Source organism: Vipera berus, assembly GCF_964194415.1.
Source record: "Vipera berus genome assembly, chromosome: 3".
In the NCBI taxonomy this organism is placed as follows: domain Eukaryota; kingdom Metazoa; phylum Chordata; class Lepidosauria; order Squamata; family Viperidae; genus Vipera; species Vipera berus.
The window spans coordinates 140,956,383-140,972,663 of record NC_138204.1 but is presented as its reverse complement, the minus strand read 5'-3'; the positions used below and the strand labels follow the sequence as shown (position 1 = coordinate 140,972,663).

Genomic DNA, 16,281 nt, shown 5'->3' with positions numbered 1-16,281 from the left:
GTTTTCCTTTTCTTCTGAGATTCTGTTTGTTGCATTATATCTCAGCTCGGTGGAGATAATTGATTCACATTTTAATGCAAAATTTGTAATTTTGCACCTCCAGAAGGTGCCTTCTCTAAACGTTGTGTTTCAAAAACTGTGTGCACTTTTCCGATCGAGACATGCACAAAAATGTGCTTATTAGAAAGCAGTGTGCAAATGTATATATGCACACATGCACATTAAAAGGAAAACACTTGCAAATGGGTATGTGTGTGTGTGTACATTTATTAATAGTATTAATTTTGACTGGAAAAAAAAATCCTCAAGTGATGCAAATATTAGAACTAAACCTAATATTAAAAACTAAGAAACTGAAAGCAACCAACTTGTTCATCTTTAGTCAGGTACTTCATCCAGTAATGAATTTGCTCCTACTTTAGCTCTCCACATTAGCCATAGTTTGAAGACATCAACATGTCGGCCACACTGGATTGTCTTGTCTCCGGTGTCATAAACTGTATCATAAGCCTTGTCCGGTTGGAAGAGATAGTCAGCATGGAGCTGGTGGCAGGCTTGGAGAAGACCCTAGAGGAAAATAGAGAATAAGAAAAGCATCTACCAACAATTTTATTTTACGTATCGTTATGATCTGATACCATCCTAGAAATGAATTGGGAGAGGGCTGCGATTCCCACCAAGCCAAATCCACGCATTACAGGTGCTCCTCAGTTAATTACCATTTGTTCAGCGACCAAAGTTGTGATGGTATTAAGCAAGTGGTAATTACAACCAATCCTCAAAATTCTGGCTGTCGCAGCAGCCTTGTCCTCACCTGTTCATTTATTTAAATTCTTGGCGACTGCTGCAGCATCTCACGGTCATGTGGCTACCATTTGCAGTCTTCCTTGCCAGTTTCCCCCAAGCAAAGCCAATGGGGAAGCCAGCAAGGAAGACTGAAAGTCAGTTCCATAACTTTCTTCTCCTGGGGAGCCCCACTCGTATTGCATAGTGAACTCGTGCTGGAGCGAACCCTCCCCAGCTCCACTAAACGTCTTTACTGCCCGCATGATTGCTCAAAAGCAGGGGTCTTCAAACTTGGCAACTTTAAGACTTGTGGACTTCAACTTCAGGAATTCCTCAGCCAGCTAGGGCTGGCTGAGGAATTCTGGGAGTTGAAGTCCACAAGTCTTAAACTTGCCAAGTTTGAAGACCCCCTGCTCAGAAGTAATCCAATTAATTTCAGTAAAAGTTGTTTCCAAGGAAGTATATAAGGCAATAGGAACCTTACTCTACTAATCTTTCCTTAGGAAATATTATTTAAACATTAATTAGATATAAGTCTTATTTTTTTATAGAAAACAGGTAGGCTTACCTGGACACCCCCACCCACCCACCCACCCACCCCCCCCCAAAAAAAGGAAATTACCTTTTCATGGACTAAAAAAGCTGAGCACTGCAGTGGAACACCCATCAGTTTGTGAGGATTCCAGGTGACAGAGTTGGCTCTAATTAAAGAAGTGAACTTTAATATCTGCAGCTGTAGTAATATCTGTGTCAATATCTGCAACTATATGATTATACGCAGGGACTGTTCAGAACTGGGTCACGCAAGTGGCTTGTCCGCTGCTTGCGTGGAACCATCCCCTCTCCCTCCCCCCTCCGCTGCCCCTGCCTGTCCACAAAGACAGAAACATTGGAAACTGCAGATTATAGAAACACAACAACAACAACAAAACAGAAACAAAAGGGATATTAAATGGAGAACGCTTTTAAAAAAAGAGAATATAAGTAAAGCATTTCTTAAAGCCGGGAAAAATAAACCTCTAAAATTATGGTCAGATTATTGTCACTCCATGATCCTATATAAATGTGTGCATTTACTAGTGTCATCATATAATTGAACTAACTCAGTGAAAAACCACTGATTACTGTATATAGGTATCACACTGGAAGTGGTTGATGGATTAAGGGAAGACCCCACCTCTCCTCACCATGTGCATCCCACTCCCTTCCTCCCCCTCTTTTTAATTGTAATTGTAATTTACTACTGTTATTAGAATATTTATTGTTCATGGTTTTCTTGGCTTTTAAAGTTTGTAAGCCGTCCAGAGTCATCTCAAAGTGACATAGGCGGCAAATAAATCTCATAAAAACCAACAAACTAATAAAATATAGTTGTAGATAAGCTTGCATTTTCAGCTCCTGATTATTGCCAGTCCTTTTATTTGGTAGGTAAAATGGGGAAATGTTCCCACAACAGGGTTAATTAAGTAAAAACAGTTTAACTCTAAGTGTGAATTGGTTTGTGTAAGGGGAAATTGTACCCTCTGGGGATTAGCTGAACTGAGTCTATTAATGCTTTTCCATTTTCACAACCTATATCTCTCCCTCTTTCAACTGATGAGCAGGTTGTAGGAATAGATTTTTATTTCCCTCCCGCTTGTCATAACACAGTTCACTTTGGTTGTTCAGGAGTCATTATCATTGTAATTATATTCTTTATTTATTCTTTATTTATAAAGAATGATATTTATTTATTCTTCAGTAAAAGGTTACAAACAAAAAAACCATAACTAAGATATTGATCTCACTGTTGTACAAATAAATTACATCATAAGATGCTCACCTTTCAATGCCGTTCAACTTATGGGAATGCTTTCTTGACAATAGTAAACCACCTCCCCATGATGCCTATTGAAATTAAACACACAGTTATCTAAACGAAAAGATTCCACCTTTTATTACATTTTGCCAGCCATACTTACTACACTGGCCTTTCTAAAATATAAGGGAAAAGAGAAGCTAAGGAATTTAAAATAAAAGTTATTGTATTAGTAATAGTTATATACTTCAGTAGTGGAAGGAAAAACTAGAATATCCAATTTTGGGGAATCAATGAGACCAAGTGCGAAGTAATGTGAATATACATCTTACCATTTAAACTTGAAATTGACTAATCAGAAAATATTATTTCATCTTTATTGGACACTCAAAGAAGGATCATTAGATTTTTTTTTTAGGTGGGTATTGTAAACAATTTGAAGTTTCCTTAATTCATATGACCTGGTCTTTCCAACTGTAGCCTTGTTTTGGTTTTAAATCACTACATATGTCAAAACACATGGGAAGAAATATGACAATTAAGGAACCATGCAATGTTTAATTATATTTCTAAAATATGAAGTTTGTTGTCTCATGAGGAGCTTTGGTTCTGTTGAGGCAACTGGAAAGAAACTTACTCTCTGATTTTAAGGACAGAATCCAGGATATGAGTTTGTTATCTGATGATAAGATTAAGGATTGAATTAATTTTATATTGTTACTGCAGTTATTATGTAGATCAGACATGTCAAGCACAAGGCCCGGGGGCCAGATCCGGCCTCCGAAGTGGTTTCATGTGGCCCGCAAAACCATCCTGGAAACAGTGAGGGAACGGCCCCCACTGCCTTGGCCCTGGCCCAGAGACTCTCCTTCTGCCAGAGACCCTCAGATCTGTCCCACTCCTGCCCAGGCCCCCATAGGCACCCTTGATGCAAACGATGTAGAGCTGGCCATGCCCACCCAGTAGGCCATACGCACTTTAGCCATGCCCACCCAGTAGGCCATGCCCACCCAGGCCATACCCATCCAGCCCCCTGAAGGCAACCGCAATGCTAATGCGGCCCTCAATGAAATTGAGTTTGACACCCCTGATGTAGATCCTTTTCCTGTTTTTCTTTTTTGTCACTTCCAGTATATACTAATCACCATTTTATCAGGAGTCTATGAGTTGGAATCCTTAGGCACAAAATCATCTTTGTGAGATTGAGTCTTTTAACTTCTGCAGTCCAGGCAATTGCCAGGAGTCAACACAAAGTACTGCTTTAAAGTGTGTCATATTATGTACTAAATAATTTGATTTAGTCATAGGAAGGAAATTACTGAAGTCAAATAACAATCTATTGCAACATCCCATTAGTTGTATTCTAGCTCAAGGTGTTATTTTGATATAACCAAGATTTTATTCTTACCTATGTTTACATTAAGAGAATAATCTTAAGAGTGGCAATGACCTTTCTCTCCTTGAAAGCAAGTAACATCTTTCATGGTTATCTTTGCTCATCATATGCAATTATAAATCAATTTTATAAGACTCCAACCAATTCACTGCATTTTAAATTGCCTAAATTACTGTTATTTATCTACATCGCTCTTGTGTATATTTAATAGGGCTGCATAAATCTTTCAAAGAGATTTTATACAATCTGAAAAGAAACTAGAGTTTGCAATATCCACAGAAAGAAACAACCTCTCTTCAAACCATTGAAGCCATTCAGAGTCATTTTGGATGGTGAGGTGGGCAGCATATAAATTTAATAAATATTTTTCCCCTAGACTCTTAAAATTGGTTTGTAAGCTGCTTCAAGTTGATCCTGCACAGTGAAGAAGTTGGGAATGTATATTTGTGAGGGGACAGCTTATACAGCAGCTCAGCTTCTGTCTCACCACTAGTTGGTGGCAGCATTGAGTGTGAAAACAAGGATCTTACATCCACATGCATCCAAAGATTGTATTTTTCACAAATGTCAGCAATGTTGATGAGAGGATCAAAGGCTCCATACACTGTTGTGCCAGCTGTGGCACTAACGTACAGTGGTATTTTCCCCTGAAAAAAAAAATACAACAGTCTATATTAAAGAACATACAATCTGTCCTCTGTTGTAATCATTCTTATAAATAAAACATGTTTCCATTTTGGATGTGGTGGTACTGTATAGCTAGGATGTTTTAGTTCAGAAGAGATCAATTCATGTTTTGCATGTAACAACTTGTGTGCTTTAAACTTTAACAACTTTAAAGACCTTCCTCATTAGTTACACCATATAGAACAGGGGTGTCAAACTCAATTTCATTGAGGGCCACATCAGCATTGCGGTTGCCCTCAGGGGGCCGGGTGGGTGTGGCCAGGGTGAGCATGGCCTACTGGGTGGGCGTGGCTAGAGTGTGTATGGCCTACTGGGTGGGCATGGCCAGTTCTACATCGTTCGCATCAAGGGTGCCTATGGGGGCCTGGGCAGGAGTGGGACAGATCTGAGGGTCTCTGGCAGAAGGAGGCTCTCTGGGCCAGGGCCAAGGCAGTGGGGGCTGTTCCCTCACTGTTTCCAGGATGGCTTCGCAGGCCGCATGAAACCACTTTGCAGGCCGGATCTGGCCCCTGGGCCTTGTGTTTGACATGTCTGATATAGAATATCGCATCAATAAAAAATAAAATAAAATGCCTTCTTTCAACCAAACAATGCATATCTTGTAACACCCTCAAGTGAAGACTGATTTCTGGGGACTTCATGGTAATATTGACAACAAAATGAAGTGGCTTTTCACTCTTGCTTTCTGGGATGATTCTCAGTCTAACACTTCCTTTTCCAAGTTCAACTCTGTCCAAGTCCTGTTTACCTTCTAAGCACGTCATGTGAGGTGTTGTGATATATCACAACTTTTTCCCCATTGCCGGAGCTTGGGTGGGTGCCGTTTCGGCATGATGCATCCAGCCTGTGGGCCAGCAGTTTGATACTCCTGTTCTAAGCCCTCAGATAATTATTAAAATACTACTGTGTTTCATAGACATTCTTAGGAAATTTTAAAAAATGATGAGTCAGTGCATCCTAAAGATTTTTATGAGAAAAATCTTGAATTCATTTTCTTTTTTTTATTAATATATTTATAAACCACCTTTTCCCAAGTAGTTTCAGAATCATGGACAGGAAGCTTGACATAAACACATAACAACTGCATGCAGTCCAACAAAATTTGAACAAGTGTTCTGAAGACAGTAAAAAGAGAGGGAAGAGAGTAGAGGAGGGGGAAGGAAGTAGGAAGGTTGGAAGGAAAGAGGAGAAGTGGGGAGAAACGGGAAGGGAGTGGTGAAGGAAAGAGAAGAGGAGAGGAAGAAGAGGGAAGTAGGAAAGAAAGGAGAAAGGGAGAAAGAAAGTAGAGAAGAGGGAAGAGAGAGAAGGAGGGTGGATACAGTGAAAGGGGAAATGGACGAGCAGCACCCAAACTTACGTGTGTGTATTTATGTATGGCGATATATATATGTTTTCTGAGGTTTTCACAGGTGTTTGTATGTATATCTTTGGTCATTCGGGTTTTTTCCCCACGTAGAATTGAAGGTGTAAGAGCAACATTTCGACGAAATCTCATCCGTCATTGACGGATGAGATTTCGTCGAAACGTTGCTCTTACACCTTCAATTCTACATGGGGAAAAACCCGAATGACCATATATATATATATATATATATATATATATATATATATATATATATATATATATATATATATATATATATATATATATATATATATATATATATATATATATATATATATATATATATATATATATATATATATATATATATATATATATATATATATATATATATATATATATACAGTAAAACAGAGTAAAAAGCTAAGTTTGAAAATGTTTTGTTTTTTTTAAGAAAACTGATATTAAAATTATTGGAGCCAGTTGTACCTCTACAATATTATGGTTGAGCTTACTGAACAAAATAGCCAAGGATGCTATTTCTATAAACCATCCTCCCTGCCCACTGCTTTTCTATTACAAATCTTGTAATATGCTGCCCAATGCCAGCATATTCTAATCTAAGAAGAGCCCAAAGGACGATTTTCCTTATGATATCTTCCCCTGGGGTGTAACTGAAATACGAGGAAGTAGAAAATTCTTGTGGCCTTTTTAAACCACTATCTCATTAACCTGTCCTTTTTGGTGATGGATGACTACCCTAGAAGCAAGGATGAGCAATGGGTTGTTGTTTTTATCTGCTCACTTTTCTGTCTTTCCCCTTTTGGAAAAAGAAAAGAAAAGAAAACTATTCTACATATTTTTAGATATCCCACCAAAGTCAAATTTCCATTAGCATGATAATTCAAAGTTATCAACCAATTTATGTTCCAGAGGAATAGTCACGGGAGTAGAGACTGAAAGAGTTTACAGGTTTCTTGGGACATGAATAGTAGCTTACTTTATCAAATTAATGAAAATGCCATGAAGCATAAAACCAACAGAATAAGAAAACAAACAAACAAACAAACAAACCTGTTTCTTGACTTTGATAATATTTTTCTCCAGTTCAGATGGAATCATTTTCCCTCTGTTAAGTTGGTTTTTTTAAAAAAAAAAATAGTGGTTAATAAAGATGGCATGCCTGAATTTTCCAAAAATGTAAAAAAAACCTTTCTTTTCCAAGCAAAACCATTCACAGATATGTACTTCCAAACAAATATCCATGTCACTCAAGTTCCATTCAATCATTTTCAACATGAACACATATACAAACACATATACACACAATCAAGTGAAGAAGACAGGATAGAGCTTGTAGGACTAATTCATGGGTGTCAAGCTCTATTGCATCACGTGATGTATCGTGATGTATCATGACATTTTTTGCCTTTGTGGCACCAGGGTGGGTGTGGCCTGTGTGTGATGCATCTGTCCTGTGGGCCGCCAGTTTGACACTCCTGGTCTAATTCCTCCATTGTTCATTTTCTTCATGATACATGGTGAACTTCCTCAGTACTGTAGAATAATATTATATCGGTCATTGAAACCCACTTGGAGGGGGAGTCTACATTAAAAATTAGATGCAGAGGTGTCTACCCATAGTAGACCTTGACTTTTGAATATGTAGAAAACTTTGAGCATACGAAATAAAGACACAATAGAAGTCATAAAACCATTGAAATCTCCTTTTATGTCTCCAAGAAATGATGAAGGATATCAATGAAGTCCTTATCCCTTTTTTCCCTGTCAGCAAACAAAGTAAATTAATAGAATAAAATCTGTTTACTGCTTGGTGAGAAAGTAGACTTGGATTTGCAGTAGAAGTTTGAAAAAAAAGTCCTTTATTGTTTTTAATTATACTAACATTCTTTGTTAAAACATCAGTCATGTTCCAATTGACTCATTAAATGCATTGATGTTCTTGATATCCTTATACATACAGCCATTTTTTCCCCGATAACAACAGAACTAACTTCAGCAGCTACATCTTGATGGCACCGATGGGGACAATTGACCTAGTTTCAGTTGATGTATTATTTATGAGAAATTAATTGATACATTTTACAAGAATTCCTTGACTTCATGGCAGATTGGTACAACGCAGGAGGAAAAATGATCTGGAGGCAATAACTGAAATAATCTATCCTGCTCTGGGAAAGGTAGCTGTTTCTCATTGTTTGTGAAAGGTTTGCCAAATAATTGACAACTTATGACAATAATTGACAATAATTGACAACTGCCGGCATCAACTTCCCTCCGCCCTGTGCGCTCCCACAGAGTGGGCCTCCTCAGGGTGCCACCGATCAGAGAATGTCGATTGGTGGCCCCCAGGGGGAGGTCCTTCTCTGTGGGCGCCCCGGAGCTATGGAATCGGTTGCCGGTTGAGCTCCGGATGGCGCCCGACCTTCGCTCCTTCCGTCGCGATCTGAAGACATTCTTATTTGAACAAGCCGGCCTGGCCTGAAGGGGGATGGTTTGGGTTTTTTATTCTCCTTTTATTATATGTATTTATTGTTCTTAGCTGGGCACATGTTTAATTCTTTTTTAACTTTTGTATTTTTGTATTTTTATATATTTGCCCTGTTCACCGCCCTGAGTCCCTCGGGAGAAGGGCGGTATATAAATAAAATTATTATTATTATTATTATTATTATTATTATTATTATTATTATTATTATTATTATTATTATTATTATTATTGTTGTTGTTGTTGTTGTTGTTGTTGTTGTTGTTGTTGTTGTTATTATTATTATTATTATTATTATTATTATTATTATTATTATTAACTAAGTCATTTGGTCAGGGAGATTTAACCTACTGGGGAAGGGGGGCACATTTTGTGAAAATAATGAATCTGAAAGATGAAAATACATCTTTATCAGAGAACCACAGAGGAAGTGAGTTGTACATACTGATATTATGCAGGAAAACTTTGAGAACCTTACCTTTCATCACATTTGATAGCAATAACATTATCCACGCCAATTCCAACAACTGCTGCTGCCTTTTTAATAGAATAGTGACTCTGAAATAATTTAGTAGAGAAAAACATCAAATAGAAAAAAGATTTTACTAAGTGCATTAGAGATAAGCAATTTTATAATTGCTCTTGTCTTAAGAAAAATTGAAGGGTGGTAACACTAAGTTTAAAACCATGACTGGTCTGCTAACATTAGTGGGACTACAGTTCAGTTTTAACAATCCTTGTATCTGGGAGTAAACCCCATTTAATTAAATTAGAGGAACCTGTGAGTAGGTATGTATAAATAAGTTAAGAAACAAATTAAGACTTAATGGTGATGATATTAGAGGAGGCAGCAGATGACTTTCACAATATTCAAGAGTGTTTGTGGGTGATCAGGGAACTAAATATCTCTAAGCAGAAAAGATTTCAAAGTATTTTGTTTTTGAGAGAATTAACAATAGCCATAGTACAATTTACTTCTTTTCTGGGTTTTTACTGATGGAAGTGCTTCCTCCCTCTTTCTCAATAGTGTAAATTTAATATAATTATGGGGCAGCATGCAGAAAAATAGCAAATAACCTAAATAACCTGTTTTGAGACAGTTGACTTGTTACCATAAAAGGTAAAGGTAAAGGTTTCCCCGCACATGCGTGCTAATCGTTTCCAACTCTAGGGGCTGGTGCTCATCTCCGTTTCAAAGCCGAAGAGCCAGAACTTGTCCGATGACGTCTCCGTGGTCATGTGGCCAGCATGACTAGACGCCAAAGGCGCACAGAACGCTGTTACCTTCCCACCGTAGTGGTCCCTATTTTTCTACTTGCATTTTTACGTGCTTTTGAACTGCTAGGTTGGCAGAAGCTGGGACGAGTAACAGGCACTCACTCTGTTACACGGCACTCGGGATTCGACCCGCCAAACTGCCGACCTTCTGATCGGCAAGCTCAGCGTCCTAATCCACTGAGCCACTGCGTCCCTTTCTTGTTACCATAGGGAGAGTGAAAGAAATAACAAGAAAATATGCTAAATTATTTCTATGAAAGCTTAACTCATAAGTGAAATTACCAACTAAGTGTGCCTTGTCTAATCTACAATCAAAATATCTCCATAATATAATCTATAATACAGTACAGTTGTGATCAATGAGGAAAATATAATCAAAGCTCATAATTCTTTGATTTACAGTTTATTAATTTATAACTGCTTAGGCTAGTCATCTTCCTAAGATAGTGACATTGCTTAAAGTGAGTCACATTTTATGCACATTGGAATTTATATTAGTCTTTCACATCTGATGTTCTCTATATATGGGGGTTCTGTTGCTCAGAGAGTTTTCCAGTTCTTCCAAATATATCTTTAATACATAATAACAATACTTCTAAAATAACTGTCAGGAATTCGATTCTCACCTGGTTAAGGTTGACTCAGCCTTCCATCCTACCAAGGTCAGTAAAATGAGGACCCAGATTGTTGGGGGCAATATATGCTGACACTGTAAACCACTTATATAGCACTGTAAAGCGGTATATATGTCTAAGTGCTCTTGCTCTTGCTACAACAATATACCTAGAGCCCATTGTCATATTGGATATAGCAACATTAGGTTGACACAAAAATCACATTACACCAGCAACATGGAGCAGGGATGACTGCAACAGTAATCATTGTTCCTAGGCTGAAAGATTCATGTGTTATTGGTAGCTACCAGTCACTGACTTTGCTCTGGGTCTTGCACAACATCTCTTGTGGCTGTCATGACAGGAATAATTCACAATGCACAAACTTGCATTATTGCTATCAGAAAGCAACACTTCCTCATCTCTACAACTAGCCATGCATTATACATTAAAAATTCATTTTCCTCCCTTTTGACAAGGTAACTTTCTTTCTGGTAAGTAATCAATTGCTAAAATTAGGGAGAATGGAATTGAGAGTTGGTGAATGTCAGTCCTTGAGGTAGGTAAAGTCAGATAAAAAAGGATTCATTAAGAGTCTTAAAATGTACTTTAATGTGTTTGGGCATTGTACCAGAATTTTGAAAGCCTATTAAAGCCCTCCCCTATTCCAATTTATAGTTAATACAATGAAAGTGGACTTGTTTTGAGTTTCTTTCTCATGCTTTCTACTTTCCCAGGTCTCAGATATCTTTTCTGTAATTTCTACATTCTTCTGGCATGTTGTCATACTGACAGTTCATTCAACAAACATGTATTATTAAGATAATTGCAGTCTGCCATAGTCAAATAATTTTATACAGGTGTGATTGCACACGTAAATACTCACATGTTCAGAAATGAACAATATGATCTCTGGAAGGGCTGCCATGCCTTTGGTTTTAATCTCAGGGTAGTATTTATAGCGAGCAACTAAAACACTGTAGAGGTTTGATATGCTTCCCCCTGGTTAAAAAAAAAAACATTTTGTTACCATTTGAATAGCTGAGTGTCATTGGGAATTAATGCTTCATCTCATAATTTCAAGTCAAACAGACAAATTTCAGATACGAAATGCAGATTATTTTAAAATATTCCATGTAGTGAATATGGATCATCCACACAGGTAATGTTCTCAATTCCAATTTTTTAGAGGCAGTTTAATTCCATTCAGGATATTTTTCAATGCCAAGGAAGGTCTGTGTAGAAAAGCCATGAAAAGCTTGCTATGTAAGCACAACTAACCTAATTACATTCTTATCCACTAGGATACAACATAATTTTTCAGTGTTAAAAATGATGTTGCATTGATCTCAGCGTGCTGAATTCCACAACCTTCTACGATCTCAGTGAAAATTCTTATCATCTCACATCCACTGGTGATTTGCAGCATTGTTATAAAGCTTTGGGTGCCCCAAAAATAGTTGAGGACAGAAAGTAGAACAGGATGGCTTTGTTCTTGTTGTTAGTTGCAAACCCTTGTCTGACCCATCGTGACCCCATGGACAACATTCGTCCAGGCCTTCCTGTCCTCTACCATCTTCTGGAGTCCATTTAGGCTCACCTCTACTGCTTCAGTGACTCCATCCAGCCACCTCATTCTCTGCTGTCCCATTCTTCTATTGCCCTCAATCTTTCCCAGCATTAGGCTCTTCTCCAGTGAGTCCTTCCTTCTCATTAGGTGGCCAAAGTATTTGAGTTTTAGCTTCAGGATCTGGCCTTCTAAAGAGCAGTCAGGGTTGATCTCCTCTAGGACTGACCGGTTTGATCGCCTTGCAGTCCAAGGGACTTGCAGGAGTCTTCTCCAGCACGATAGTTCAAAGGTCTCAATTCTTTGGTGCTCAGCCTTTCTTGTGGTCCAAATTTCACAGCCATACATTGCAACTGGGAAGACCATAGCCTTGACTATACGCACTTTTGTTGGCAGGGTGATGTCTCTGTTTTTTAGTGTGCTGTCTAGATTTGCCATGGCTTTCGTCCCCAGGAACAAGCGTCTTTTAATTTCTTGGCTCCAGTCCCCATCTGCGGTGATCTTGGAGCCCAGGAAAATAAAATCTGTTACTACCTCCATTTCTTCCCGATCTATTTGCCAGGAATTGAGAGGACCGGATGCCATGATCTTGGTTTTCTTAATGTTAAGTTTCAAGCCAACTTTTGCACACTCCTTCACCCACAACAAGAGGCTCTTTAGTTCCTCTTCACTTTCTGCCATTAGAGTGGTATCATCTGCATATCTTATGTTGTTGATATTTCTCCCAGCAATCTTAATTCCAACTTTTGATTCATCTAGCCCTGCATTTCTCATGATGTGCTCTGCATATAAGTTAAACAGGCATGGTGACAGTATACAGCCTTGCTAGACTCCTTTGCCAATTTTGAACCAATCAGTGCTTCTGTGTCCAGTTCTCACTGTTGCTTCTTGGCTCACATATAGGTTTCTCAAGAGACAAATAAGATGGTCTGGTACTCCCATCTCTTTAATAACTTGCCACAGTTTGTTGTGATCCACACAATCAAAGGCTTTAGCATAGTCAATGAAGCAGAAGTAGATGTTTTTCTGGAACTCCCTAGCTTTCTCCATGATCCAGCGTATGTTGGCAAATTAATCTCTAGTTCCTCTGCCTCTTTGAAATCCTCCCTGTGCCTCTTGTACAATGTTGTGAACCTCCCTCCATAGTTTTTCAGGCACTCTGTCTATAAGATCTAATTCCTTAAATCTATTTGTCACCTCTACTGTATATTCGTCAGGGATATGATTTAGTTCATACCTGAGTGGCCTAGTGTTTTTTCCTTCTTTCTTCAGTTTAAGCCTAAATTTTGCAACGAGAAGCTCATGGTCTGAGCCACAGTCAGCTCCTGGACTTGTTTTTACTTACTGTATAGAGCTTCTCCATCTTTGGCTGCAGAGCACATAGTCAATCTGATTTCTGTGTTGACTGTCTGGTGATGTCCATGTGTAGAGCTGTCTCTTGGGTTGTTGGAAAAGAGTGCTATGACCATCGTATTCTCTTGACAAAATTCTATCAGCCTGTGCCCTGCTTCATTTTGTACTTCAAGGCCAAACTTGCGTGTTATTTCAGTTATCTTTTGGCTTCCTACTTTAGCATTCCAATCCCCCATGATGATAAGGACATCATTTTTTGTTGTTAGTTCTATAAGGTGTTGTAGGGCTTCATAGAACTGGTCAATTTCATCATCTTCAGCACCGGTGGTTGGGGCATGGACTACTGTGATATTGAATGGTTTGCCTTGGATTCAAACTGAGATCATTCTGTCATTTTGGGGATTGTATCCAAGTATTGCTTTTCCTACTCTTTTATTGACTATGAAGGCTACTCCATTTCTTCTGATGGATTCTTGCTCGCAGTAGTATAACTGATGGTCATCTGAATTAAGTTCACCCACTCCTGTCCATTTTAGTTCATTTATTCCTAAGATGTCGATGTTCAGTCTTGTCATCTCTTGTTTGACCACATCCAGCTTTCCTTGATTCATGGATTTTACATTCTAGGTTCCTATGGAGAAAAAATCTTTACAGCATTGGACTTTCTTTTCACCACCAGATACATCCACAGCTGAGCATCTTTTTGGCTTTGGCCTAGTCACTTCATTCTTTCTGGCACTACTAATACTAGCCCTCTGCTCTTCCCCAGTAGCATATTGGATGCCTTCTGACCTGAGGGGCTCATCTTCCAGCGCCATATCTTTTTGCCTTTTGGTACTGTCCATGGGGTTTTCATGGCAAAGATACTAGAGTGGGTTGCCATATCCTTCTCCAGTGGATCACATTTTGTCAGAACTCTCTGCTAAGACCTGTCAATCTTGTGTGGCCCTGCATAGCTTCATTGAATTACGCAAGCCCCTTCACCACAACAAGGCAGTAATCCATGAAGGGGACAGGATGACTAAGGATGACATTTTTCTTTGTAGGTTCTTATTAAAACCCAGCTAACACAATGGTTTTGACATTTATGTATTCATTTTAAGGAAGGGAGAAAATATTGAGAAAGAGGAAAATATATCATCTTTATGTATATATGTACAGTATGTACATATATTCCCACTGTTATTATTTTTTATAAATAACCCAAGATGGCAAACATACCTAATACTCTCTCCTACCCCTATTTTCCCCACAACCAGAACTCTGTGCGGAGAGTTAGGCTAAGAGAGAGTGGCTGGCCCAAATTCAGCTGTCTTATATGGCTAGGGTGAGACTAGAACTCAGTATTTGAAATGTCAGCAGGCTACATTGTTTGCATAATCTGAATAACACTTAACATTTTCAACCTACTTACCTGGGGAAAATATGCCATCTGATTTGCTTTCTTCCCATCCAATAATTTCCTGCATTTTTTTCAGTAAGATCTCCTCCATTATGATGAACACTGGTGCTATTTCGTATGTAAACCTGTTAATATATTTTTAAAGTAATCAACATAACACAGACATAAATGAGCAAGAAAAAGAACACACCATAACCATTTTTCAAAGTTCTTTTAACCACCAAACTAGAATTAACAATAATCTCCAGATTTGCTAGGATGTTCACATACGCCTGGCCACACCAAGTGGCAGCCATTTTCTCTGTTTACCATGTGAGTACCAGATACATTTGACACAACAGTCTGTCACAGACTTATACAAATAAGAACTGTTATCAGTGAAAATGTGGTGGCCATTGTCTTTCACATTTTTTTTACTGTTATAAGATTCACATTATTTCTGCCTCTCTATTTGGCAACCTCTCTTTAATGTTGATTGAATGGTTCTATATTATAGTGCACTCTGAGCCATTCAATAAAACTCTCAATAAAATATCAATGTAAAGAAATACATAGAAGGACAGCTTGTGTCCTAGAATCTCCTTCTTTCTATGACTTTAGGATGAGAGAACTTTATTTCTGTTTCATGCTGCTTTATAGGCCATATGAAGTAACTTGCTAAGGCATATAAATTGAATAAAGGAATAAATAAAAGTTGTGTATTGTAGTTGTGCATTGTAGGGCTTGATGTTTTAGGTTCCTGGGCAACTAAGAGTTTATGGGTGTTATTGTATACCCTAATTTTAACTATCAAACATGCTGCATATAAATCAGACTGTTTAGCAAGGAAAGGGGATCTTTTTCAAAGCTTTTGAAGAGTTGAACTGATGCCATCTTGTATCACAAATGGCTCTCTTTGTTCCATCCAAATTATTAGATACTTAACCCAGAAGAGGAAATGTTTAAATTTTCTGATATTTTGTATAATTTACCATGACCATTAATTCACAGAGTCTACCTCTGTGAAGATCTGACCTGGAAAGTTAACACAACCCAGGTGGCTAGAAAGGCCCAGCAGAGGCTTCACTTTCTTAGGGTCTTGCGGAAGAACAGGGTAGAACAACAGCTAATGACCCTCTTTTACCGGTCCACTATAGAGAGCGTCCTCTCATATGGTATTGTGGTTTGGTATGCTGGTCTGACAGCCGCGGACAGGAAAGTATTACAGAGGGTAGTGAGCATAGCACAAGACATTGTGGGCTGTCCCCTGACACCACTGGATGACATCGCCAGGGCTCGTTGCCTTGGAAGAGTGAGGAAGATTCTCAGGGATGACTCACACCCTGGACAGTATCTCTTTACTCTCCTACCATCCAGTAGGAGATATAGGAGTATAGCCAGCCGTACCAACAGGCTGAAAAATAGCTTTTATCCGTGGGCTGTTAGGCTTTTAAATGGGATATAATCTCTGTGAACTTATGCAGAATTGACTTGGGAGGCCGGTGTGTGGTGTAGTTGGTTCACATGGTGTGGGGTTTGTTGTCACTGTGTGTTGGGGGGAGAGAGC

General features: G+C 38.6%; 1 protein-coding gene across 3 annotated transcripts in view; it reads right to left on the bottom strand.

The window, feature by feature from the left end:
- LOC308665223 (glutamate decarboxylase 1-like) overlaps positions 1-16,281 on the bottom strand; it is a 36,166-nt gene that overhangs the window by 5,337 nt on the left and 14,548 nt on the right. For 2 of the 3 annotated variants that reach the window (XM_081322970.1, XM_081322971.1), the window contains exons 5-12: positions 14,748-14,860; positions 11,300-11,415; positions 9,000-9,079; positions 7,087-7,141; positions 4,511-4,627; positions 2,609-2,673; positions 1,409-1,487; positions 418-567 (exon numbers count right to left, since the gene is read on the bottom strand). In XM_081322970.1, coding sequence (XP_081179096.1) covers positions 418-567; positions 1,409-1,487; positions 2,609-2,673; positions 4,511-4,627; positions 7,087-7,141; positions 9,000-9,079; positions 11,300-11,415; positions 14,748-14,860 — 775 coding nt within the window. The remainder of the gene's footprint in view (positions 1-417; positions 568-1,408; positions 1,488-2,608; positions 2,674-4,510; positions 4,628-7,086; positions 7,142-8,999; positions 9,080-11,299; positions 11,416-14,747; positions 14,861-16,281) is intronic. The other variant, XM_081322972.1, reaches the window with a different exon arrangement.